Raw genomic sequence first — 26,203 nt, 5'->3', positions numbered from 1 at the left:
TCCAGTGGAGTTAACCTTTAAAAGCAATTTTCACCTTTCGGAACATGTTACATCTTCCAATCGTTTTTAGGGTATAATATGTTCCAGCTCCTGCCACCAGTTCCACAGATTCCCCCCCCCTAGTGTGACAGCGGGTGGTCATGAGAGAATCCGCCCACACAGCCGCATCAGTGAGTCAGTTTCCTGTGAATGAACTACAAGAACCATTATCCACTGCAGTTGCCAGTTTGTAGTTCTGAATGAACTGTGAGGGCGGCTGATGAGTGCTCTTGTAGTTCATTCACAAGCCCTGCAACTTTCAAAACAGCCAGCCTGCATAAAAGGTACAGGCTGAAAGCTGCAAGGCTTGCCATTGCACCCTTGATCTGCTGATTACAGGTGCAATGCTTTCCAGGCTCCTACAGGAAAAAAAAATACTAAATGCACATTTTTTTCTGCAAAAATTTGCACATTCACTTATCTTTTAACCTCCCTAGCGGTCTGATTATGTCAGTATTTCTGTGCTCAAAGCAGTACTTTTTGTTTTTGCATGGAAATATGTATTTTTTTTATTGTAGGCCTGTAATTTTTAGGAATAACTCACTGAAATCTGTCCAAAACAAGAGTCTAGTAAACATCCCGGGTATGATAAAATTTGAAACACAAAATCATAAATTATAAAATAATAAATAATCATAAAAATAATAATAAATTTTATTCAATAATATAATCAAACCAAAATCACTGAAATTTGAAATAAAGCGCCAAGTTCGCAAATCACTGAGCAAAGGCGCAAAATCGTTTTCAGTGTCTGATGATGAATTTCCCCCACGAATCATTATCACTCAATTCTGCAAGTGGTTCTGATTTACTATCGCTGTTCTCTAGCCGGTCTAAAACTGCTTTTGACCGAAAGGGGCGCTTTTTGGACGCCATGGACGTTTCTCAGTTTCCAGGCAGAAAGAACAGTAAAAATGCAGGCAAGGCGCCGGACAAAGCACTCGGGACAAAATGTATGTGAAATGGTTTGATACAGGAATGTTATACTATGTGATTTTAGTGAATCTCCTAGATTGTAAGCTCGAAAGAGCAGGGCCCTCAATCCCCTCATGTTTTGCATTGTATTGTTATTGTTCTGTCACATGTTCTGTCCCCCTTTGTAATGTACAGCGCTGAGCGAACTATTGGCGCTTTATAAATACTGTATAATAATAATAATGTCACTTTTTGTCATTTTCAAATTTCCCGCCGGTTCCGTCCCCCGTACATCCCGACGCTCGCAGGGCACGGAACCCAGATGACAGATGCCGGCATCCGCCAGAGGACATTACAGGGGACACTGCAGGGGGGACATCGCGGGAGCGCAGGACAAGGTAAGTGATCGAGGGATCCCGAAGCAACGCTGCAGTGTATTCCTGAGTGTAGCTCGGGGTTACCGCTTGTGGTGCTGAAACTTTACCCCGAGCTACACTCGGGAATACCGCAAGGGGGGTTAAGCATCTACTGACTTATTTTATAGGTGTGTCTTCATTTACGGTATATGCAGTAGCGAGAGGGATACCTGAACGTCAATGTATTTTAAACACTCCTGAAATACTAGAAAAACTAAATCTGTTTTCATTCTTTTCTCACAATCCCTGAACAGCTCAAATCGCAAAAGGTAGAATATTCAGTAAGAACAGGGTTCTTCAGCAATGACTAGCTCTTTGGCCTACTAGTGGGCAGCATTCACTCCAGTGTTCAGTGCTGCTCCCAACTAGCTTACAAAGTAGACCTCCCTTTACAAGCCTGATACAACTTTCAGCTAGCTGGCACATGACAACCCAATATATACAAAAAGGACAGTGTTACAGGACAGAGAATTACATGGAATTTAAAAAAGAATTGAAGGGATAAACAAAGGACCTCAAGGCATGATATGTGTTTTATAGAGTTGTCTTGAGTTTTATTTTGATGAAACAGGACACATAAGGAATCACAAATGACAAAGCTGCCATCCCATTTGTCACAACAGTAGAGTTAGGCTTTAATTTAGAGATTTCACTCCTGTCTCCTCTGCTTTAAAAAAAAGAAACATACAATTGTAGATAAGGCCTTGGAGTTGGAAAGCATATGGTTGTGATCACAAACATTGACATGTCAGAATCTGTACAAGTGGTTCCTGCATAGGCCACAATAGTGCAAATGACGGATGTCCTACAGTGAAAACCATTATAGAACAAAATGATCTAACTCTAAATTTGTAAAAAATAAAACTCTTCGTAAAGTAGAAACACTTTATAAATAAGTTACTCATCACGGTATACAAGAATATATAGGAAATATCCTAATTTATTTAAAAAGAAGAAAAAAAAAAGTAAAATTCCATTTGCCGGTAATTTTTTTTTTTTTTTGGGGAGTTCTCCATGACAGCACCCGAATAATTCTCTTTTTATAAGAAGCTTTGCTGTACGGAAACACCAAGCTGGTTTGGAAGAACAGGGTTGAAATGCACCAATTCAGTCTTAAATTGGGAATCTCAGGTGTGTGTGCTGTCAGGGAGAATAATGAACTGGAAAAAATAATTTGGGGTTAAAGTTAACCTGTATTGAACAAAAGCAAATCATCTCAAAAATCAGGCAGCCCAAGCTGCTTGTATCCTACCCCCCTTTACCACAAGCCTTTAAACCTAAGGGGTGCCATATGCAAATATTGCCCAAGAGCAAACTTTAGAGCTGGGGCTCCTTTAAAGTGGAGGTAAGCCTAACTTAGAAACTTTAACTGGCAAGAAGATATTACATAATTGTGTCAGTCAACATCCAAATTGTAACTTTTGCCCTTGCCTAGAGATCCCTTTACGTTGTGATGGTTGCACATGCAAGCATAACTAACTCCAGCATATGCCGAGATGTCATCCTCTAGCTCAGAAAATGCACTTCTCACAAACCTCCCAATTCTTAAAGCAGAACTAAACCTATCGATTTACCAGTTTACCAAAAAAAAAAAACCCAGTTCCACGTGCTGGGAATGTAACTGTCACATTGGTTGTACTCTCAACCAAGCCTGTCAAACCATCAAATGGCTGGTGTCTTAACTGCTCGTGTGCAACATCATGGCAGTTGAAGATCTGATGCCAAGATGGCAGCTTCCTTGGCTGAATTCAATAGGGGGGTTTAGTTCTGCTTTAAAAAGTCCATGTGACCGGCGACATCCCTGGGCTTAATTACTCTTCAAATGTCACCAATTTTTTCCTGTCTGCATTTTATGCACCAAATTTAGATCTGGAGGGCAGAAACAGTTGTAGCAGAGAGTAATGACTGCTAACAGAAATGATGCTTTGTTGTAATCATGTGTGGAATGTAGACTAGGCACTTGTATAGTTTTGTGAATGGTGGTCTGAATTTATGGAGCTAGTCTGCTGGGTTTACTTCCACTTTAAAGCATAGAGCCCCTCATATCAGAGGTTCCTGGAAAAAAATATGCAGGTCCCTTGGAGGTGCCCATTCTTAAGCTATAACCATGTTATAGGTTTAAAGTTCCATAAAACTTTTATGCCTTCGACAAACTTCCTGTAGGTGGGGACCAAAAACTTGTCATCCCTTAAGAGCTGGAGGCATTATACCATTACTGATTACTTCAGTATGCTGAACATATACATTTAACTACATCTCCACCAAAGCCACCACTGTGTCCAAGTGCGTTTCTGTGGCTCCCGTGCTGTCAAATATCACAACTGCCTCTTCTGTGGTGGCTTCTTCTGTACTGTGAATAAACACAAGTTCCTGTCCATGATTTAAACTAAAAGCTGGAGTGACCCCACTCACATTCAAGCTTCCCGTGGTGAAAGTGTTGGTGGTAGGGATCAAAGTGCCTCCCACCTCCACAAAGGACACCTGGGGGGCTTCTCTGCACATTGCCTCAGCTAAAGTTGTTGGAACAGAAGTACTGATGACAGTTCTTGGGTCATCCACCATCTGTGAACAGTCAACAGAAACTGGACTGCCATCGCAAGGTATTTCAGAATCAACTGGTTCGGTCTGCTGGTCACAGGCTGGAGAAAGGTTTGCAGAAGGCTCTGCTTCATCGGTCTCCTTTGTGTTTTGGATGGCATGAGTTTGGAGACTCAGAATCTCCTCTGCAAACTGACAGGAAAGATTGAGAGGAAGGTCCTGGGAAGTATCTGTGCTTTGTGGAGAAGGCAAGGGTTCCTGCAAATCCTCATTAGTCTCAGTGTCCGTCTGTGCTTGCAGACTCTCTGTGCCTTCCACCAGTAAATCATTCGGTGCAATAGCAGTTGCTTGTTCCAATGCTTCACTTTCAGTGGCAGTACCAGAGTCCGTTGTTGAATGGAGTGTCACTTGATTGTTACCAAGCTGTTCCAGATCTGTTTAATAAAGATCAGAAATTAAAGAAGAACGTAAAGATCATAAAAGGGGAACTTTTGTTTGTTGTTTTTGGTGACATGCATCACCCTTCCATGTGCTCCTTGATGCAAAGACCAGTTAAATGTTGGGGTGGTTGCGATTTGTTTGTACTGTTGGTGAGGGGACGCATTGGATACCTTTTGCTGCAATTGTGCTATTGCTGGGTGTCCAGTGTGTCCCTATAGCTTTAACCAGTTGCCGACCGTAGGTAGTCAAATGACGGCTGCACTGCGGCCGGCCAGTTCTGGGAGGCAAGTCATATGACGTCCTCCCAGAACATGCTCTCCTGCGCGCCCCCCGGCAATCCCAGTGTCCTACGAACACAGCTGATCACGTGATGTGGTAAAAGGCCAATCACAGCGGCCTTTTACCATGTGATCAGCCGTGTCCAATGACACGCTGATCACCGGGAAATGCAACTGCCAGTTCTCGGCTGCACTTTCCTCACGCTTTCAGAGCGTGAGGAGAGTACTGCCGAGAACTGGCAGTTGTCAGAGCAGGGATCGGCACCGATCATCAGGGCACTGATGATCGGTGCCCAGCACTGCCCAACAGTGTCACCCACCAGTGCAGCAAGTCAGTGCCCATCAGTGCAGCCTCATCAACGCACTTCAGTGAAGGAGAAAAATTACCTGTTTGCAAAATTTCATAATAAACCAAAAAAAAATGTACTTTTTTAAATTTTTTGCTCTTTTTTGTTTATAGCACAAAAAATAAAAACACCCAGCACTGAGTAAATACCACCAAAAAAAAAAAAAAAAAAAAAAAAAAAAAAAAAAAGGATAAATATATCACACGAGTACAATGTTGCACGACCGCGCAATTGTCAGTGCGACCGCGCTGAAAGCTGAAAATTGGCCTGGTAAGGAAGGGGGTATAAGTGCCTGGTAGGCAAGTGGTTAAAAGGAGGGTTGGGCTCCTGCTCTCAATCTATCCTTTATTATATATGTGCTCAAACTTCGGAGACTCTCAAAATTTATAGTTAGGACTGCAAATACAGGAGGTGCCTTGATGTGGTTTCTCTAGCTTACACATATTTGAATGTGTGGAAAGTCAGCTGGGAATTTGTGTTTTTTTTTTTTAACACACACACCAAAGGCCAGTTATAGGTTGGGGAGGTTGCCATTTTTTTGTACTGTTGATAATTAAAAGTTCACATTTAAAGAAAAATAAATAAACCCTTATTTTTTGCAGAAAAACAAATGTGCATTTATTATTTTATTTTTTTCCTGCAGGAGACTGAAAAGCATTGCACCCAAGATCATTGGATCAAGGGTGCAATGTCAAGCCTTTGCCGATAACCCCTGCATCTTTCAGCACATACCTGCAAACGGGCTGTCAGACACAAAGCTGTTGGGTTTGAGACTGAACTACAAGTGCGCATTCATCCAGAACTACAAGCCGTCAGCAATGGTGGCTGACAATTACTTGTAGTAAATTCACAGTAAACTATGGGACTGTTTTTGAGTTGCAACAGCAGGTGCGGTGAGAGGCTTCCCTGCCACAGAGGCAGGGATCAGGGGGCCAGGCAGCAGGTGCTTGAACATGTGACATGTTCCACCCTAAATATGGATGGAACATGTAACGTGTTAAAAAAGGTGAAGCTATCCTTTAGAATGCTGAAGCTGAACTCCAGGGAAAACAAAGTACCAGAAAAAAAAAAAAAAAAGCTTCACTTACCGAAGCCTCCATGCCCCCATGCTCTTAGACTAATCCCCGCAGCCTCTTCTTTCCTATGCTTTGGCATCTGCAGGTCCTCTGAGGTTATCAAGTATAATGCAGGACAGAGGTACAGTCTACTGCCAGAGTGCATGGGGAGGAGAGAGCTGGCTGGGCAAGGGATCAAGTAAGGCTGGTCATACATTATACAAATTTTCTCAAGATTTTTGGTTTAGATTTACCAAAAACCATATACCGTATTTTTTGCTCCATAAGACACACTTTCCCCCCCCCCCCCCCCAAAAAAGGGGGGGGGGATAGAAATGTCAGTGCGTCTTATGGAGCGAATATAAAGCGGCCGGGCCGGTATCTCCGCCGCCACCATGTCAGAATACCGGGCCAGCCGCTCAGCTGTTCTCTGCTGCAGGACCTTACCTGTTCCTCGGTCCAGCGCTGTGCAGTCTTCCAGCGCCGGCATCGGTGACAGCCGGGTGCCCACTGCGCATGCACAAGAAGCGCTGCGCTTTGTGAATGGTCCAGCATCTTCTGGGACACATGACAGGTCCCAGAAGACACCGGGCCATTCACAAAGTCAAGCGCTTCGCGCGCATGTGCACCCGGCTGTCACAGCCGGGTGCCCACAGTAAAGGGAGGACAACTCCACGGAAGTGTGAGCAGGTAGCTGTCAAATTCCGGTACCCGCTCCCCCTCCCTCCCTAAAGGTCCGCAGTCTCTGGGTCATCCCCTGCACGGTGTCCGCAGTCTCTGGGTCATCCCCTGCACGGTGTCCGCAGTCGCTGGGTCATCCCCTGCACGGTGTCCGCAGTCGCTGGGTCATCCCCTGCACGGTGTCCGCAGTCGCTGGGTCATCCCCTGCACGGTGTCCGCAGTCGCTGGGTCATCCCCTGCACGGTGTCCGCAGTCGCTGGGTCATCCCCTGCACGGTGTCCGCAGTCGCTGGGTCATCCCCTGCACGGTGTCCGCAGTCGCTGGGTCATCCCCTGCACGGTGTCCGCAGTCGCTGGGTCATCCCCTGCACGGTGTCCGCAGTCGCTGGGTCATCCCCTGCACGGTGTCCGCAGTCGCTGGGTCATCCCCTGCACGGTGTCCGCAGTCGCTGGGTCATCCCCTGCACGGTGTCCGCAGTCGCTGGGTCATCCCCTGCACGGTGTCCGCAGTCGCTGGGTCATCCCCTGCACGGTGTCCGCAGTCGCTGGGTCATCCCCTGCACGGTGTCCGCAGTCGCTGGGTCATCCCCTGCACGGTGTCCGCAGTCGCTGGGTCATCCCCTGCACGGTGTCCGCAGTCGCTGGGTCATCCCCTGCACGGTGTCCGCAGTCGCTGGGTCATCCCCTGCACGGTGTCCGCAGTCGCTGGGTCATCCCCTGCACGGTGTCCGCAGTCGCTGGGTCATCCCCTGCACGGTGTCCGCAGTCGCTGGGTCATCCCCTGCACGGTGTCCGCAGTCGCTGGGTCATCCCCTGCACGGTGTCCGCAGTCGCTGGGTCATCCCCTGCACGGTGTCCGCAGTCGCTGGGTCATCCCCTGCACGGTGTCCGCAGTCGCTGGGTCATCCCCTGCACGGTGTCCGCAGTCGCTGGGTCATCCCCTGCACGGTGTCCGCCGTCGCTGGGTCATCCCCTGCACGGTGTCCGCAGTCGCTGGGTCATCCCCTGCACGGTGTCCGCAGTCGCTGGGTCATCCCCTGCACGGTGTCCGCAGTCTCTGGGTCATCCCCTGCACGGTGTCCGCAGTCTCTGGGTCATCCCCTGCACGGTGTCCGCAGTCTCTGGGTCATCCCCTGCACGGTGTCCGCAGTCTCTGGGTCATCCCCTGCACGGTGTCCGCAGTCTCTGGGTCATCCCCTGCACGGTGTCCGCAGTCTCTGGGACATCCCCTGCACTGTGTCCGCAGTCTCTGGGACATCCCCTGCACTGTGTCCGCAGTCTCTGGGTCATCCCCTGCACTGTGTCCGCAGTCTCTGGGTCATCCCCTGCACTGTGTCCGCAGTCTCTGGTCATCTCCTGCACTGTGTCCGCAGTCTCTGGTCATCTCCTGTACTGTGTCCGCAGTCTCTGGTCATCCCATGTACTGTGTCCGCAGTCTCTGGTCATCTCCTGTACTGTGTCCGCAGTCTCTGGTCATCCCCTGTACTGTGTCCGCAGTCTCTGGTCATCCCCTGCACTGTGTCCGCAGTCTCTGGTCATCCCCTGTACTGTGTCCGCAGTCTCTGGTCATCCCATGTACTGTGTCCGCAGTCTCTGGTCATCCCATGTACTGTGTCCGCAGTCTCTGGTCATCCCATGTACTGTGTCCGCAGTCTCTGGTCATCCCATGTACTGTGTCCGCAGTCCATTGGTTCAGAATATTTTTCTTGTTTTTCTCCTCTAAAACCTAGGCGCGTCTTATGGAGCAAAAAATACGGTAATATGAGGTCAAACCTAAACACTTTCAATTGTATCCAATTAGGCGGGCTCTTGCACTACATAGTTGAAGGTAAAGCTAAAGGAAATTGGGCAGAAAATTGTATAGTGTATGGCCAGCCTAAGAGTTCTTTTTCTGCTACCCGAGACCTAAGCAAGCAATTATCCCTGGTAGTGAGGAGGCAGCCCCACTGCAAGGAAAGGGGAGGGCATTTTCCCATTGAGATTTTTTTTTTTTTTTTTTTTTTTTTAAAGCAAAGCATATTTGCTGCAATACTCAGATTCACTTCTTTTGGGCCTAGCCTGTCATGTACCTGTCCCCTGGGCCTAGGGTATTACTGCACTGAATGATGCTCATGCATAATTATATGTAGGACGTTCAATGCAGGAGTATGGACTGAGCAAAGAGTAGGGGGGGGGATAGAGTGAGCGTTTACAGGGACCTTACCTACACATTGCTCTGTCTCACCAATTCCTGCAGTCATGTTTTCTGCCACATCCTGGCTGTTATCGATTTTCAATCGTTTTGGTGGCGGCTCCTCAGCCTCTTCATCTGAAGACTAACAAAGCAGCTGATTAATGACAGTAAAATCAACTAGCAGTAGTCTGAAGCAGCTTGTGAATAATTAGACTTGTACCTCGCCTTCATGTTCCTCAATCTGTGTCTCCTTCTCAACCGTAACTGAAGAAGAGGATGAGGCTGCATTGACCGTCATCTCTTTGGAAATGCCCAGTGATTCTGCCACCTAAGAGGAAATAAATACATCATTTGTTTTTATACAGGATTTATATAACACCAACAGTTTGCGTGTCGCTTTAAAATATAAGAGACAGTACAGTTACAATGCAATTCAATACAAGTGGGATTAGGAGGGCCCTGCCCATGGAGCTATGTAATAAAATAAATATACTTAAAAAGAATAAGTTCACCTTTGCGAACATGTTACATGTTCCGCCCGTTTTTAGGGTGGAACATGTAACATGTTCCCATAGCCACAGCACCCCTCCCCTCCTCTGACAGATAGTACGGGGAGAGGTCTCCCCGTACTGTCAAAATTTGACATCAGCATGGCCACATCATTCGTTCACGGACTTCCGTGAATTAATGAACTGCAAGTGTCCAGACATCCTTAGCGGATCTCTGCTTCTAGTTTTCAATAAAATACCATGGCGCTGTGGAGCGGTTCATTGAAGCTTCCTGTGAGATTATCTGTTTGCTTGTGCACTCTGTACAGTATGCAGATATTCTGACAGGTCTGCAGGAGACCTGCATACCACCACCGATCTACAGATCGCTGGTGCAATGCCTTCCAGGCTCCTGCAGACAAAAACAATCAATGCACATTTTTTTAACCTGCAATTACTGTGCATTTATTATTTTTGACTAAAGGTGAACTTAACCTTCAAAGCGGGACCGGATGGAGCCAGGGACCCCAAAGACTGGTGAAGAAACTGGCCAGGGAGGGTGGCGCTGGATCCTTGGACAGGCGAGTGTCTGTTTATTACAAGTTTTTGTAGCTGTTAACTTAAATTTTTGTAACCCAAGCTGAAGCTCTAAGGTTCTGTGTGACTGTTCTGTCTACAATATAGTCAGTTATAGCCTCGGTAATTATCTTGTGGCCTTACTACATTTAAAACTGAACCCCAGCAATAAGTACACAGCAGCAATAATTATATGCAAAATGTTTTACTTGTAGAAAGATATGCACTTATGACCAGCATTCTTGAGATCAAGCCACCCTTGCCAGACAGTACAGCCAGATCAGTGATTTCATTTTTATTTACTGTAGTTAAAAAGCATTTCTCTATATGAATTTTTTTTTTTTTTTTTTTTTTTTTTTTTAAACACACCTTTGGATGGAGTGTGGAAGGGTTAGACCCTCTGTCAATTATTCCATAATTTAACAATTGTCCCTTGAAAAAACAAAATTATATAGATGTCAGAAGTTGCAATCCAAAAAGGGACGGAGATTTCCACTTATTTCCTTTTTGTGTCTCCAAGACAAGAAGTAAAGAAAAATCTCCCTATAGGAACATGGCAAAAACTGTGACAAAGATGTGAATTCTATTTACTTTGAAGCACAGCTCCAGTCAAAAACGTAAAAAAAAAAAAACCACTAACAGCTGACTTTTAAAATACATTCACCTGTCCTTCGATCCAGCAGGGTCTGTCCTCTCCTCCTGGGCATCTTGTGTGGGCACCTGGCTGTGACAGCCAGGTGCCCACTGCATATGTGTGAGTAGTGCCGTGCCTTAAGAATGGTCCTGTAGTCTTCTGGCATCTGTCATGTGTCCCAGAAGACTATGGGGGGGGGAATGACAACTTTTGCTTCTGATCCTCTAGGCCACAGGTGTCAAACACAAGGCCCGCAGGCCAAATCTGGCCCTCCAGGCCATTTTATGTGGCCCTTGCACCTCTCCTGCAGGTACCCCCTTGTCTCAGCATTCAGCATACTCTGGAAACTGACTCTGGTCCTCTTCAAGACTCTGCACTTTCTGCTTTCCAGCTCTGCCCCCAAAAAGGTGCACGGTGATGTTAATGAAATTCTTGATATCTGACGTAAGGGGGGGGGGGGGGGTTTGGACATCTAGTTTTACAGATACAACCTTTGAGGGCAACCATAATGCTGAAAAGGCCTGCGATGAAATGGAGTTTGACACCCCTGGTCTAGGCAGTCGAAGTGGAGCAGAGAGCAGGTACCTGTCAAAATCATGTACCCGTTCCCCCCCCACTCCCAAAAGGTGCCAACCCACAATGGGGAGTGGGGGACGAGGCCTTAAAGCAGAACTTCCCTTTTTGGATAGAGCTTTGCTTTAAGAAGACTCACCTTTTCTGTATCCAAGATGGGAAACAAAAATAAATGCTTTTGGCCCTAGGCCCATCTTGTCATTTAATCCTCAAGCCACAGTCTTTACTACCCACTGAAGTTTGAATAATAAAAAAAAAAAAAACACCCCAACACATTTCTGACAATTTCACTTTCAATACTTTTGTGGCAGATTCTGCTTTAAAAAAAAAAAAAAAAAAAGGAGTACAAGCCAGAATTTCCGTAGGTCAGTATTGCGCCAACGCACCTTGCTATCAGTTACTTCAAGAGGTTTTTCAACATTTTGATCCATGTTGATGACATATTCCTCAGCCATGTTCTTGACCATGGAATGTAGCTTTTCAAACTCCCTGTAAACATGAGGAAACAGTGGTTTGTTGTCCACATGCTCTTGTTTCACCTGTAAAGCAAAGAAAAAAAAAAAAGTAAATTAACCACTTCCAGTCCGGACGCTTTTACCCCCTTCCTGTCCAGGCCAATTTTCAGCTTTCAGCGCTATCACACTTTGAATGACAATTGCGCGGTCATGCAACACTGTACCCATATGAAATTTTTAGCATTTTTTTGAGACAGATAAAACTTTATTTTGGTGGTATTTATTCACCACTGGAATTATTTTTTTGCTATGTAAATTAAAAAGTCCAAAAATTGTGAAAAAAAAAAAAAAAGTTTTTCTTATAAAAAATTTAGCAAAATTTTTAGTAGTTCATCATAAATCTTTGTCAAAATGTATTCCGTTATATTTTTAGTATAAAAAAAAATATATATATATATATATATATCCCAAATTAGTTTATAACCAAAAATAAATATTTATTTTTTGTTTTATATTTATTTTTTTACATACTGTCATCCTAGCAGTAGTGTGTCACCATGGTGACACTGTACTACTTGTGGGGGGTGATGAAGATTTTTTTTTTTTTTACACTGATTGCTTTTACACCCATATAGGATGTAAAAGCAATCATTTCTCCTCTCTGTCTGCATTCTTGCAGCCATTGAGAACTACTGAGTGAGCTGTGATTGCTCACAGCTTGCCACATGGTTCAAGGCTGTTGTGAATAGCCTTGTACCATGTGACCTCAGTGATCATTCACAGATTTCACACGTAGTAAGCAATGATGTCACAACTGACATCTTGCTTACTACTTTGCATGTGATCACTGATTGGCCAATCGGCGATCACATGATCAGGACCTCGCACAGAGGTCCTGTCCGACGATTGGTGTTCCACTGTGTCTGGAGTACACAGCGAGTACCGGATTTATAAACGGCCACCCGCCCCTGCACTGCCAACGTCCGGCCGTTTATATACAACGGCCGGACGGGAGGTGGTTAAAGGACCCTCAATGTTTTGCTGTAAGGAGGAATTGTCACCCTAGATGTTTCACACTCCCTTCACATGTGCAAGAAAGATAGCCAAAAAGTCAAGCCACCTATAATGAACTTTACCCTAAATGGGAGGGACAAAGAGGGTTTCCAGTTGTAAAAGCCCCAGCTGTACATATTCCACATGCAGTTTCAGCAGAACTTCAGCACAAAATGTGGCTTTAGGGCCATCAGCAGAGATAACTAGAAAAATACAAACATCTGATACACTAACCTTCAGAAGCAAAAAGTCATAGACCGACAGCAGCTTGGTAAAACTTGGTGCTACTTGTTCTTTTAAATCCTTATCTTCACACTGCTGGATCAGCTGGAATAAAAACAAAAAGATTACTTTCCTACAACCTCTGGAAAATGATTTACACATAAGAGTAAGGCTCTTTGCACACAGAGCTGTCTAACTGCTTTGCATTCTTCCCGATATTTAGAGGAGAAGTCCAGCCAAAGTTGAAGCCGCCGTCGGCTGATGTCACTCATCCGGTCCAAGCTGGGGAAAGATGCGGACTGTAAAGTCAAGATCCACCCGTGTGTCTGGAGTGGCACCTGGCTCAGCCTCTCAGTGAGCTGCTGAGAGCCTGAGCCAGCAGCTCCCTCCCCCTCCACAGCCCAGCACTCCAGTGGCTCAGTGTCACCGCTCTCTGCTCTATGGCTCTATGGCTATGAGAACTCAGTGAACAGCGGTTATGTGATGAGTTCACACTTGTAGCCAGCTGCATCCACCTAGGCAAGTAGGATTTAGAAAAAAAAAAAAAAAAATCTCATACTTAAAAGCGGAGTTCCACCTGGAAAAAAAAAAAAGTCAGCAGCTACAAAAATTGTAGCGGATGAGTTTTAAAATACAGTCACTTATCTGTCCCTCGTTCCAGCGGTGTCCTCACCAGCGCTGGTTTCACCGGCCGTCTCCTCTTCCTGGCGCCGGCATCTTCAGCGTGGGCACCCGGCTGTGACAGCTTACGGCTTCACAGCCGGGTGCCCACTGCGCATGCAGTGTCCCAGAAGACTACGGGGAGTGAGGGGGGGGGGTATACAACTTCCATTTCCGATCGCCGCGGGGACCCGCTCCCCAAAGGTGCCAATCCTTAATGGGGAGCGGGGGATAGAGGCTTAAGGCAGAACTTTCCCTTTTGGGTGGAGGTGCACTTTAAGTGTGTCCGGGAGAAACAAGTACATAGCCCTGCCCCGGAAAGGAATTCTATGCATGGTCTTCTCCACTCTGGGCATTTGACCCAGAACACAGAGCCCTAAAAAGGCAGGTACAGAGTTTAGCCCTGTCCAATAAAAGCCTGTCAGACTTCACCAGGCTGCTGGCTCCGGGTCTGGATTCTGCAACTATTCCCCCAGGACATACTAAAACCTTAGGAGGAATGCACTGCGATCAGGAAGCTGCATGTGCAAGGGGCCTAAAATGTAAGTGCTGGCATGACTCTTCCCTGACTTCATTAATGCTCCAATTGCAATTCCACTGCACAATGAGAGAATCCTTCTTGGCACCAATGCAGTCTCATTGCACAGAGAAATAGCAGTAGGTGCAGCTTAGCTGTAAAGTCATGGAAAGTCAGTCTGCAATAACAAATACATTGGGGAGGAAACACTGCTAGCTTCTAAAGGTAATAATAGGCTCCTATGGTGTCAGGTAGGTGTGTGTATATTTATTAAAATAAATAAGGGTTTAATGTATTTACGCACTTCTTTTACTGACAATGCATGTTCTTCTACGGTTCCATTACGCAATATTTTACGAGGACGTCCAAACCTCCTCCCGGACATCTGCCGACGACCTCTGCCTGGCGTTGTCACTTGTACAATCTCCAAACCATCCCTAGCCAAAGTCTGCTGGCTGGACACGCTGGGGGTCGCAGGATCTTCCAACAATCTCTTTCGAGGCCTTGGGGTGGGCTTCTACAACACAAGAAAATCAAGTGGACCTGTAAATTTGAATTTCAGTCTAGTGTTTTCAGGGGTAAAGAAAAGCAAGTGATTGGCTGCATTAAACAATGTACCTGGTCTTACCCAATTACCAGTATCTTTCCTGGGGAGTCTTGCTGGATCCCAGGAACAAGCAGCACTTGTGGTCTCAGCTTCTCACAGAGTTAAAATAAACCACTTACCACCCCACCATAGTACATTTACTGCGGCAGGCAGTGTCACATATATACGTAATTCTGCCTCTTCTAGGTTAGGAACGCACAACACAACTCATGTGACCGCTGCGTCCAACCCGGTATCATGTGATTGCTATAACTGGTCATAGTGATCACATGATAAAGTACACAACTTGTTATGAATGGCTTTCCATCCATCCCGAGCAGTGTGCCCGAGCCGACAGGGAGGAGGACTGTTAGTAAATAAAAGCAGCCCTCCTCCCCGTCGGAGATCCTCTGTAATCACCAAGCGCCGCCGGGTAACCACCAGCCGTGACCCGGTGACTGACAGCCATGAATGGCAGCGCGGGTAGGGCGCGCGCGTCCCCTACCAGGAAACATATTCACATATATAATTTTGCTCACCCCTGCCACCCTGTAGCAGTATAGCTGCTATAGGGCAGTCGGGATGTGGGTAACAAATAGTTTAATAGTTTACTGTGGAATGTTTTTATATATATATATATATATATATATATATATATACACATATACACACACACATATACACATACATACATATATACACACATATACACATACATACATACATACATATACACACACACTCTATCCACACATATATATATACACACACACACACACACGAAAAAAAAAAAAACATTCCACAACACACCCCAACCACTGAGGGTCTAAAGTGGTAATAAACGCAACAAAATGTAATACGTTGCAGCCTAAACCTTATATGTGGTGGCTACATTACATACTTCCTCTCTCAGTGTGTCTTCACTCTGGATGGAGGAGCAGCGGAGACACCTCTGGCAGCAGCACTGGCAGCCTGGCAAGAGGGTAGTGTTAGATGTAATAGATTTAGATGGACTTGACTAACAAAGCTGAACTTCGGCTAACACCAAGTAGTCATAGCACTATCCCCCCCCCCTTCCTTCTTGAGATAAAGGTTTTACATAAATAAAAGATGATCATTGTAAGCACCAGTCAGTGGCAAATGGTTTGTCTCAACCCTCTGACATTTTGCCTGGACAGCTTGGTCTGTTAATCGCTTCCAGCTGTCTGCACACATAAAACAGCCTCAGTGAAGCAGGTCATCTTCTGGGAGCACACTGCATAGCGCATTCTCATCGAGAGCCCCGAGTCTTGTACTAATGATTAGGAACTGGGACTCCTGGTTCCTAATCACCTGAACTCTGCGATAGCCTCTGATTGGCTAACATGGTGATCAGTCACTGTGCAGTCTAACCATGTAGTTTGTTTTCTCCTCTGAATAGACAAAAGATATAGAAATGTGTGTAAAGATAAGTAAATAGGTAGATCAGGGTATGACCTAGGTCAGTGTCAGGGTTAAGGTCGGTGTATTTTAGGTAGTATTAAAACTTTTTTAAACCACTTTAGCTCAAATGACGTACCGGTATGTTCTGGGGAGTTAGCTGGTTATGCCAGGATGATGCCTGCAGCTACAGGCATCATCCCAGTAAGTTTGCTTTTTTTTTTCTGCTAGCAATGGACTTTTTTGTAAAAGCAATCCTAGCAGCTAATTGGCTACTGGATAGCTTTTACTGGCAGCAGAAGGTGGTGTCGCCACCCCCCACCATTTTTTGTACACTAAAATTAAAATATTTCTTTCCAAAAATTCTCTGTGTGAAAAAAAAACAAGTAAACCAGATGAAGAAGTCACGTGCCCTGTGACAAAACACATTGGGGCGGGGCTTAGATGACATCACCTCGTCCTTTCAGAACTCGGCAAGTGATCTAAGAGTGTATAGTGGAATTCCTGAGCATTGCTATATCTAAGTTTATGAGCTGTATACCTTGGTGCGGGTCGGCACCTTTTTCATGTGAATGCAATATTGATGTTGTTTGTGACATTTAAAGTATTTTAAAGGATAAGACACTATCTGCAACATTCTTTACATGTTATGGAGTGGAGCTTGTGGAAGTAGGAGATTCGCATGTGAAACTGGAGCAGTGTATGCAGAGGAGGATTCAGTCCCGCTGGCAGGACCAAACGTGTTGGGAGATCATATCAGTAAGGTGAGAGTTCACCTGGTGACAGTGGAGCACCGGAGTTGATGTTGCATGCGATACACGGAGATATGTTCTATCCCAAAGCATTGCTGCCATTTAATTTATGAATAGACTTTTTTTAATTTAAGTATTCATTTATGATTTGGACACGTACATTAATATTTATTAGGGATGCACCGAAATTTCGATGGCCGAAACGTTCTGGCCGAAAACACCCATTTCAGCCGTCAGCTGAAATGGGAAAAAAAAAAAAAAAAAGCACCAATACATGTGCCAAAAGAACCCCGCCCCTCGCCGCCACCACCAGCTCAGTAGTTCAGCCTTACCCGAGGAGCCATTGATCCCGGCGCTAGGCATAGAGATGAGTAAAGGAAAGATGGCAGCCACTCATCTCTATGCCCTTGGAGGACTGGAGCAATGTCACTTCCCGTTCCAGCTTTTTTTGATCCAATGCTTTACATTGCATAGAAGAGATGTGGTGTCTTATTGACCCCATATCTCTCCATAAAGAGGACCTGTCACTAATTATTTCTATCACAAGGGATACATGCATTTCTTTGGATAAGAATAAAAGTGATTAAATTTTATTTCAAAGGAACAATGCAAAAACAAAAATATATATATTTTTTTTTTTTTAAAGTGCCCTCGTTCTCCCGTGGTCGCATGTAGTGGTGAACTCATATGTAGGCCATGCCCACATATGTAAACTATGTTCAAATCACACATGAGGTATCGCCACGAACGTCAGAGCAAGAGCAATAATTCTCGCACTAGACCTCCTCTGTAACTTTACACTGCTAACCTGTAGAAATTTTTAAAACATCACCCATGGAGATTTTTAGGTACCGCAGTTTCACGCCATTCCACGAGCGTGCACAATTTTAAAGCGTGACATGTTGGGTATCTATTTACTCGTTGTAACATCCTCTTTATAAATTGTGGTATATATTGTTTTTTTTTTAATCAAAGTGTATTTTTTTTAAAAATATATATATTAATTTTTAAAAACTGCGCATGTCGGTTTTCGGCAAAGTGCATTTTGAATTTTCGGCTTTGACATTACAATTTTCATTTCGCTGCACCACTAATATTTATATGTGTTGATGGATATACACATAAGTGTGACAGTAATTTTTAGTATCACAGTGTGTTTTTGGGTATTTATTATTTGTGGCTGTCATGCTTGGTATTTAGTAGGATGTCTATATTTATGTGATCAATGCATCACTAATTTTGCTAAATGCCAGTGTGCTCCCAACTTCCCGTAGAAGCATCCACTAGGAAATCTCACCTTCTGTTCCCCTGTGCCTCCACCATCTCCACCTTTTTTGCCTTCCAAAAGAAATGACGAATCCATCTGTCCATGGGCGGGGTAGAGTCTGTAGTGGCGGAACAATCCTCCTTTGCCCATGTAGGACTTCTCACATTTCTGACACTGGAACAGGGAGTTTTTAACCGCGTAGGGCTGCCGGTCTCTAGGTGCTCTCTCTTTGCCACCATCATCTTCATCCTCCGAGCTCATCTCCGAATAATCGTCAGAATCCACAGAGCTGTCCTGAATTGAATCTCCCACTTTAAGGAATTTGTAATCTTTGGCCTTGTGTTTGGGAGGTCGGGAGACGCGCCCCGAACGGGTTTTGATCTTAATGGGCTTTTTGCGCTTCTGTCCCTTCTTGGTGGTGCCTGAGGCATTGCTGCTATACTGATGGTGAGCTACGCAACACCCATGCTCCTCAGCAGAATCCCCGCCCTCATTGCCATCGGGGTCTGGTGCGTTCACCTGGGCTGACTGTGTTGGAGTTTGCTGGATCAGAACTTGAATGGGAGGCTGCATGGCTTTGACGACAAACGGCTGCGATGGCTGAGAGACCGTCTTCACCTGTACAACCTGGGTGGTGACAACACTGCCATTATTAGGTTTCACATTCATGGGGGGAGGCGGGTTTTCTTCTGCGCTCACCGATTCGCTGCTCTCCTTAGGCTTCAAGCCTGGGACTTGGACACAAATGGATTTGAGCTGCTGCAAGAGAACACAAGAAGACGTCATCAATAAACTGCAGCAATGTGTTCATGGCATCAGACAACACGTGTGTACCTACAACTGCCACCCGTCCAATTCTGAACCAGTTACATATGTAGAAGCACTGTGCAGTCCCATAATGGATATAAAGTGTTCAGTGTAGACCCTTCACATAGCTCACTGGACTTTCCTCATGTCACTGTACCCCATCCAGATCTAAATGTGGGACCTACTCCTATATGAATGAATCCTGCAAACACTGAAGGTTTTATTCACAGATAATATAATCCAGCACAGTACTAAAATTTTAAGCAGTGCTACCCCGCCCCAGGTGCCCTCACGTACCCCCGCCCCAGGTGCCCTCACGTACCCCCGCCCCAGGTGCCCTCACGTACCCCCGCCCCAGGTGCCCTCACGTACCCCCGCCCCAGGTGCCCTCACGTACCCCCGCCCCAGGTGCCCTCACGTGCTTCTTCACCACCAGAGTTCCCCTACACTGAAATGCTGCCTTGCCACCAGGGTTTCCTCCATGCTCCCTAGCCACCAGGGTGCCCCCCCCTCCCACGCCGACACCCTCCCTAACCACCAGGGTGCAACCCACGCCTACACGCTCTCTCGCCACCAGGGTGCCCCCGCACGTCGACACGCTCCCTCATCACCAGAGTGCCCTGAGGCGCTTTCCATGCCCCCCACACACTCCCTCACCACCCGAATGCACTGTGCCAACGTGGTCCCTCACCACCTGGGTGCCCCGATGCACCCCCACGCCACCGGGTGCATCCTGCCCCCCACGCCAACATGCTCCCTCGCCACCAGGGTGCCTCCCACACCCCCTCGTCACCAGAGTGCCCTCCATGCCGACACGCTCCCTCACCACCAGGGTGCCCTTATGCTCTCTCGCCACCAGGGTGCCCCCCAAGCTCCCTCGCCACCAGGGTGCCCCCCACGCGAACACACTCTCTTGTCACCAGAGTACCCCCACGCAGACACGCTCCCTCGTCACCAGAGTGCTCTGAGGCACTTTCCATGCTACCCACACACTCCCTCACCACCAGAATGCACTGTGCCAACATGCTCCCACACCACCAGGGTGCCACCATGCACCCTCTTGCCACCAGGGTGCCCCCCCATGACTACATTCTCCCTTCGCTACTAGAATGCCCACCCACACACCCCCTCCTCACTAGGGTGCCCTCCGCGCCCCCAGGGTGCCCCCCCAACGCCAACACGCCACCCTCATCACCAGGGTGCCCCCTCCAAAACCGACACGCCCCTTCTCGTCACCAGGGTGCTTCCTCCACGCCGCCACCCCCCCTCGTCACCAGGGTGCCTCCTCCACGCCGCCACCCCCCCCCTCGTCACCAGAGTGCCTCCACCACGCCGCCCCCCCCTCATCACCAGGGTGCCTCCTCCACAAAACCACCCCCCCCCTCGTCACCAGGGTGCCTCCTCCACGCCGACACCCCCCCCCCCTCGTCACCAGGGTGCCTCCTCCACGCCGACACCCCCCCCCCCTCGTCACCAGGGTGCCTCCTCCACGCCGACACCCCCCCTCGTCACCAGGGTGCCTCCTCCACGCCGACACCCCCCTCTCGTCACCAGGGTGCCTCCTCCACGCCGACACCCCCCTCTCGTCACCAGGGTGCCTCCTCCACGCCGACACCCCCCTCTCGTCACCAGGGTGCCTCCTCCACGCCGACACCCCCCCTCGTCACCAGGGTGCCTCCTCCACGCCGACACCCCCCCTCGTCACCAGGGTGCCTCCTCCACGCCGACACCCCCCCCCTCGTCACCAGGGTGCCTCCTCCACGCCGACACCCCCCCCCCTCGTCACCAGGGTGCCTCCTCCACAAAACCACCCCCCCCTCGTCACCAGGGTGCCTCCCCCACGCCGACACCACCCCCCCCCCGTCACCAGGGTGCCTCCTCCACGCCGACACCACCCCCCCCGTCACCAGGGTGCCTCCTCCACGCCGACACCACCCCCCCTCGTCACCAGGGTGCCTCCTCCACGCCGACACCCCCCCCCTCGTCACCAGGGTGCCTCCTCCACGCCGCCGCCCCCCCTCGTCACCAGGGTGCCTCCTCCACGCCGCCGCCCCCCCTCGTCACCAGGGTGCCTCCTCCACGCCGCCGCCCCCCCTCGTCACCAGGGTGCCTCCTCCACGCCGCCGCCCCCCCTCGTCACCAGGGTGCCTCCTCCACAAAACCACCCCCCCCCCCTCGTCACCAGGGTGCCTCCTCCACAAAACCACCCCCCCCCCCTCGTCACCAGGGTGCCTCCTCCACAAAACCACCCCCCCCCCTCGTCACCAGGGTGCCTCCTCCACAAAACCACCCCCCCCCTCGTCACCAGGGTGCCTCCTCCGCGCCGACAACCCCCCCCCTCACCAGGGTGCCTCCTCCGCGCCGACAACCCCCCCCTCACCAGGGTGCCTCCTCCGCGCCGACAACCCCCCCCCTCACCAGGGTGCCTCCTCCGCGCCGACAACCCCCCCCCCCAGGGTGCCTCCTCCGCGCCGACAACCCCCCCCCTCACCAGGGTGCCTCCTCCGCGCCGACAACCCCCCCCCCCCCCCCCAGGGTGCCTCCTCCGCGCCGACAACCCCCCCCTCACCAGGGTGCCTCCTCCGCGCCGACACCCCCCCCCCCCCAGGGTGCCTCCTCCGCGCCGACAACCCCCCGAGTGCCTCCTCCGCGCCGACAACCCCCCGAGTGCCTCCTCCGCGCCGACAACCCCCCCCGCCAGGGTGCCTCCTCCACGGGAGTCCATCTCCAACCACAACTTTATATTTCATGGGAGGAGGAAGAGGAGGAGCTTCCTCTGCCAGAACTTTTCTGCCACCTGAGTTCCTATTGGGGAGACTTCCCCTAACCTCCTGTCTGGACAGGATGTCCTGGCACATCACCCTCCTCAGCCAGAATATTCTTCCTGTTGCGATGACAATGCTCCACCTACATCCTGTAGAGGTGTCACAGGAACAGGAAGTGAGTAAATCTTCCTACTGGGGGTCACTGACCAATATTTAATTAAAAAAATAAACTTTTCCCAGCTCCACCCCAAACAAACTTCGTCCCGGAGTTGCACATCATGGCGCCCCGGGCAGGACAGTCACCTTCTGGTTGAGGATCCTGGTCACCTGGTTGGGGACTCCTTGCTTGAGGGCCACATGGTCCGCCACGTTCTTCAGCTGTAGGGCGGCGTCCATCATGCTAGGGGCCCCGATGGTGGCCCCTCCTCCCCCGGTCACCTCGGCCAGGGTTCCCCCGGGCACCAGGCTGCCGTCGGGCTGCACATAGTAGATAGTGTCGGTGTGGGCGATGGTCTGCAACAGCTCTGGACTGATGGTGGCCGCCCCCCTCATCTCCTCCCCGGCCGCCCCCTGCAGGACCACCACCTGCTGCCCGGGCTCCAAGTCCTCGCCGACCACCACCTGCATGTACTCCTCCGCCACTTCTGTCGCCATTTTGTCGTAGCCGCTCGGCGCCGCCATCTTGTCGGAGGGAATGACGCACTTACAACCGCCGCTCAAACCGCCCCGCTCTCCGCCAGGACCGATTCTCAGCCTCCCGCTGCTCGGTCTTGATCGACGACCGTCACGTTTCTAACGAGGGCTTCAGAGGAAGGTCAGGGGCAAGGGGCGTGGCCAGTAGCTCTACGGAGCAGTAGGAAGGCCAATCCGAGCCGCGCGTTTTCCCTCCCGCCTACCAATAAGGTGACCGCGCAGCGGCCAGGGCTGTCACCCACCAGGCATAGTCAATCGAGCGTTGCCCCTGTTCTCGCGCATGATTAATCGATGGCCGAGGAACTAATGATCTCTTATGCAATCCGAGACTGAGCTGTGAAAGTTCGAATGAAAACAAGTCTTGGTGTCATCTGCAGCACCTTTACCTATAAATCAAGGAGCTGTTACATCTTGTAGGCAGGATGCTTGAAATATCACAACCTGACATTTATCTACAGGCCCTTTAAATATAAATCGAAGAGCTGCAATTTATATCCCATAGGTAGGATCCCGCTTTCCAAATCACAGCATAATATACATCTACAGGACTTATAAATTGAAGAGCTGTAATCTATATTTTATAGCAAGGATCACACTCGAACAACCATGGTCATGCTTGCAAAATCATGTCGTGACATTTATCCACAGGTCTTTTGGTTATAAATCGATGAGCTGTAACTTACATCACATAAGCAGGATCGCTCTTTCAAAATCATGGCGTGATATTTATCCACAGGTCTTTTGGTTATAAATCGATGAGCTGTAATTTACATCACATAAGCAGGATCGCTCTTTCAAAATCATGGCGTGATATTTATCTACTGGACTTTTACTTATACATTAAAGAGCTGTGATTTATTTCTTATAGGCAGGATCATACTTGCTCAATCAAGGCATGACATTTATCTGCAGGACTTTTAATTATAAATTGATGAGCTGTAATTAATATCACATAAGAGGATCACGGTATGATATTTATCTACTGGACTTGACCTACTGTGTATATTATAGTCAGGATCATACTAGCTAAATCACAGTGTGACAGTTATCTACAGGCCCTTTATTTATAAATTGATGAGCTGTAATTTATATCACATAGATAGGATCACTCTTTCAAAATCATGGTATGATATTCACCTACAGGACTTTTATTTATAAATGGAAGGGCGGTGACTTACTGCATGAATGAGCTGTAATTGACATCACATAGCCAGGATCACGCTTGAAAAATTCACCGTGTGATACTTATCTACAGGACTTGTACTTATAAATTAAAGAGCTGTGATTTATGTCTTACAGGCAGAATCATGCTTGCAACATGATAGCCAGACATTTTTTGACAGGACTTTTACTTATAAATCGAAGAGCTGTGATTTATATTACGTAGGCTGCATCGCACGTTTAAAATCACGGTATGATATTCATCTATGGGACTTTTACTTACAAATCGTAGAGCTGTAATTTATAGCAAGTAGGCAGGATCGCACGTTTAAAATCACTGTATGATATTCATCTATGGGACTTTTACTTACAAATCGTAGAGCTGTAATTTATATCACGTAGGCTGGATCGCACGTTTAAAATCACGGCATGATATTCATCTACGGGATTTTTACTTATAAATCGAAGAGCTGTAATTTATATCACGTAGGCTGGATCGCATGTTTGAAATCACGGCATGATATTCATCTACGGGATTTTTACTTATAAATCGAAGAGCTGTAATTTATATCACGTAGGCTGGATCGCATGTTTGAAATTACGGTATGATATTCATTTACGGGACTTTTACTTATAAATCGAAGAGCTGTAATTTATATCAATGAGGCTGGCTCACATGTTTAAAATCACGGTATGATATTCATCTACGGGACATTTGCTTACAAATCGAAGAGCTGTAATTTATATCACGTAGGCTGCATCGCACGTTTAAAATCACGGCATGATATTCACCTACGGGACTTTTACTTATAAATCGAAGAGCTGCCATTTATATCGCGTAGGCAGGATCGCACGTTTAAAATCACGGCATGATATTCATCTATGGGACTTTTACTTACAAATCGAAGAGCTGTAATTTATATCACATAGGCTGGATCGCACATTTAAAATTATGGTATGATATTCATTTATGGGACTTTTACTTATAAATCGAAGAGCTGCAATTTATATCACGTAGGCTGGATCGCACGTTTAAAATCACGGCATGATATTCATCTACGGGACTTTTACTTACAAATCGAAGAGCTGCAATTTATATCACGTAGGCTGGATCGCACGTTTAAAATCACGGCATGATATTCATCTACGGGACTTTTACTTACAAATCGAAGAGCTGCAATTTATATCACGTAGGCTGGATCGCACGTTTAAAATCATGGCATGAGATTCATCTACGGGACTTTTACTTACAAATCGAAGAGCTGCAATTTATATCACGTAGGCTGGATCGCACGTTTAAAATCATGGCATGATATTCATCTACGGGACTTTTACTTACAAATCGAAGAGCTGCAATTTATATCACGTAGGCTGGATCGCACATTTAAAATCATGGCATGAGATTCAGAACATTTACTTATAAATTACAGAGCTGTGATCTTTATCTTATAGGCAGGATCATACTTGCAAAATCAAGGCATGACATTTATTTACAGGACTTTTAATTATAAATTGATGAGCTGTAATTAATATCACGTGAGCAGAATTACTCTTTCAAAACAATGGTATGGTATTTATCTACTGCACTTCTACTTATAAATTAAAGAGCTGTGATTTATGTCTTATAGGCAGGATCATGTGTAGGTAGGATCGCTCAAATGCGAGTTTTCTCTGCGATAAAAAAGGTTGTGAAATATTGAAGCAAAATCTTGTAAAAATAAACATCTGTTCCACTTGCGGTGACAACGTGGACCGTGACCTGTAACATGCCATCAGGATCGGTTGACACGGTTCTAACGTGATGAAAATCCAAACAGAGGTAATATTACATTTTTAAAAAAAAAGTCATGTGACTGTACAGAGGGGAAAAGATGAGTTGGATTGGAACAGATAGGATGTAAATTTGGGTGAAATCATTGAAGGTATAAAATGTGATAGTAGCAGGATCATGTGATCAGGCATCAAGGAGGGTCTACGATTTGTCTCATTAGACAGCAAACATGTAAAAATCACATGGCCCGTACGGGGATCGAACCCGCGACCTTGGCGTTATTAGCACCACGCTCTAACCAACTGAGCTAACCGGCCGCACTGGTGATTGGTGGCTCTGAACAAAGAATGAGATCAGAGATTCAGTGACAGTTCACAGCTGAAAGATACAATGTACTGGTAGCTGCTAGTCATTATGATGAAGCTTGATGGAGATCACTTACCCTCCAGAGGATTTACCCCCCTTCCTGACCAAACCATTTTTTGCGATACGGCCATGGGCAGACTGACAACTCATGGGGCCCCCGGTCAGTAGGGATCATGGGGCCCCTGTGTCCTTGCCCACACTTAAAGCACACCCAAAAAAGCCTATAAAAAGGTAAAGGGCATTTCATGGGGCCCCCTACTGACCCCGGGCCCTCGAGCAGTGCTCGAATGGTCAGTCCGCCCCTGGATACGGCGCTGCATTACTTTGACAATTGCGCGGTCATGCAACGCTGCACCCAAATTACTGGTGATTGGTGGCTCTGTACAAAGAATGGGATCAGAGATACAGTGACAGTTCACAGCTGAAAGATACAATGTACTGGTAACTGCTAGTCACTATGATGAAGCTTGATGGAGATCACTTGCCCTTTTTCCCCACAAACAGAGCTTTCTTTCGGTGGTATTTGATCGCCTCTGCGTTTTTTTATTTTATACAA

General features: G+C 47.4%; 1 protein-coding gene and 1 non-coding gene across 3 annotated transcripts; both read right to left on the bottom strand.

The window, feature by feature from the left end:
* Window positions 1-1,898: 1,898 nt before the first annotated feature.
* ZNF839 (zinc finger protein 839) lies at window positions 1,899-22,565 on the bottom strand. Of its 2 annotated transcripts, none has more exons than XM_089659428.1 (8): window positions 21,960-22,565; window positions 18,115-18,840; window positions 14,365-14,577; window positions 12,896-12,988; window positions 11,540-11,692; window positions 9,103-9,210; window positions 8,913-9,024; window positions 1,899-4,342 (listed from the first exon to the last, which is right to left on the bottom strand). In XM_089659428.1, the coding sequence occupies exons 1-8, from the start codon at window positions 22,335-22,337 to the stop codon at window positions 3,621-3,623; spliced, it is 2,505 nt and encodes an 834-aa protein (XP_089515554.1). In that variant the 5' UTR covers window positions 22,338-22,565; the 3' UTR covers window positions 1,899-3,620. The 2 variants fall into 2 exon arrangements, with proteins under 2 accessions (XP_089515554.1, XP_089515553.1); XM_089659427.1 differs by having other exon boundaries at window positions 18,115-18,843; window positions 21,960-22,563.
* A 2,959-nt stretch (window positions 22,566-25,524) lies between these two features.
* TRNAI-AAU (transfer RNA isoleucine (anticodon AAU)) lies at window positions 25,525-25,598 on the bottom strand. Its single transcript has one exon. It is a non-coding gene; the product is annotated as a tRNA-Ile (tRNA).
* Between the last annotated feature and the right edge of the window lie 605 nt (window positions 25,599-26,203).

Source organism: Staurois parvus, unplaced genomic scaffold (assembly GCF_062004578.1).
Source record: "Staurois parvus isolate SC_StPar_1 unplaced genomic scaffold, SC_StPar_1.0 ptg001156l, whole genome shotgun sequence".
In the NCBI taxonomy this organism is placed as follows: Eukaryota; Metazoa; Chordata; class Amphibia; order Anura; family Ranidae; genus Staurois; species Staurois parvus.
This window is presented reverse-complemented; position numbering and strand designations above follow the sequence as displayed.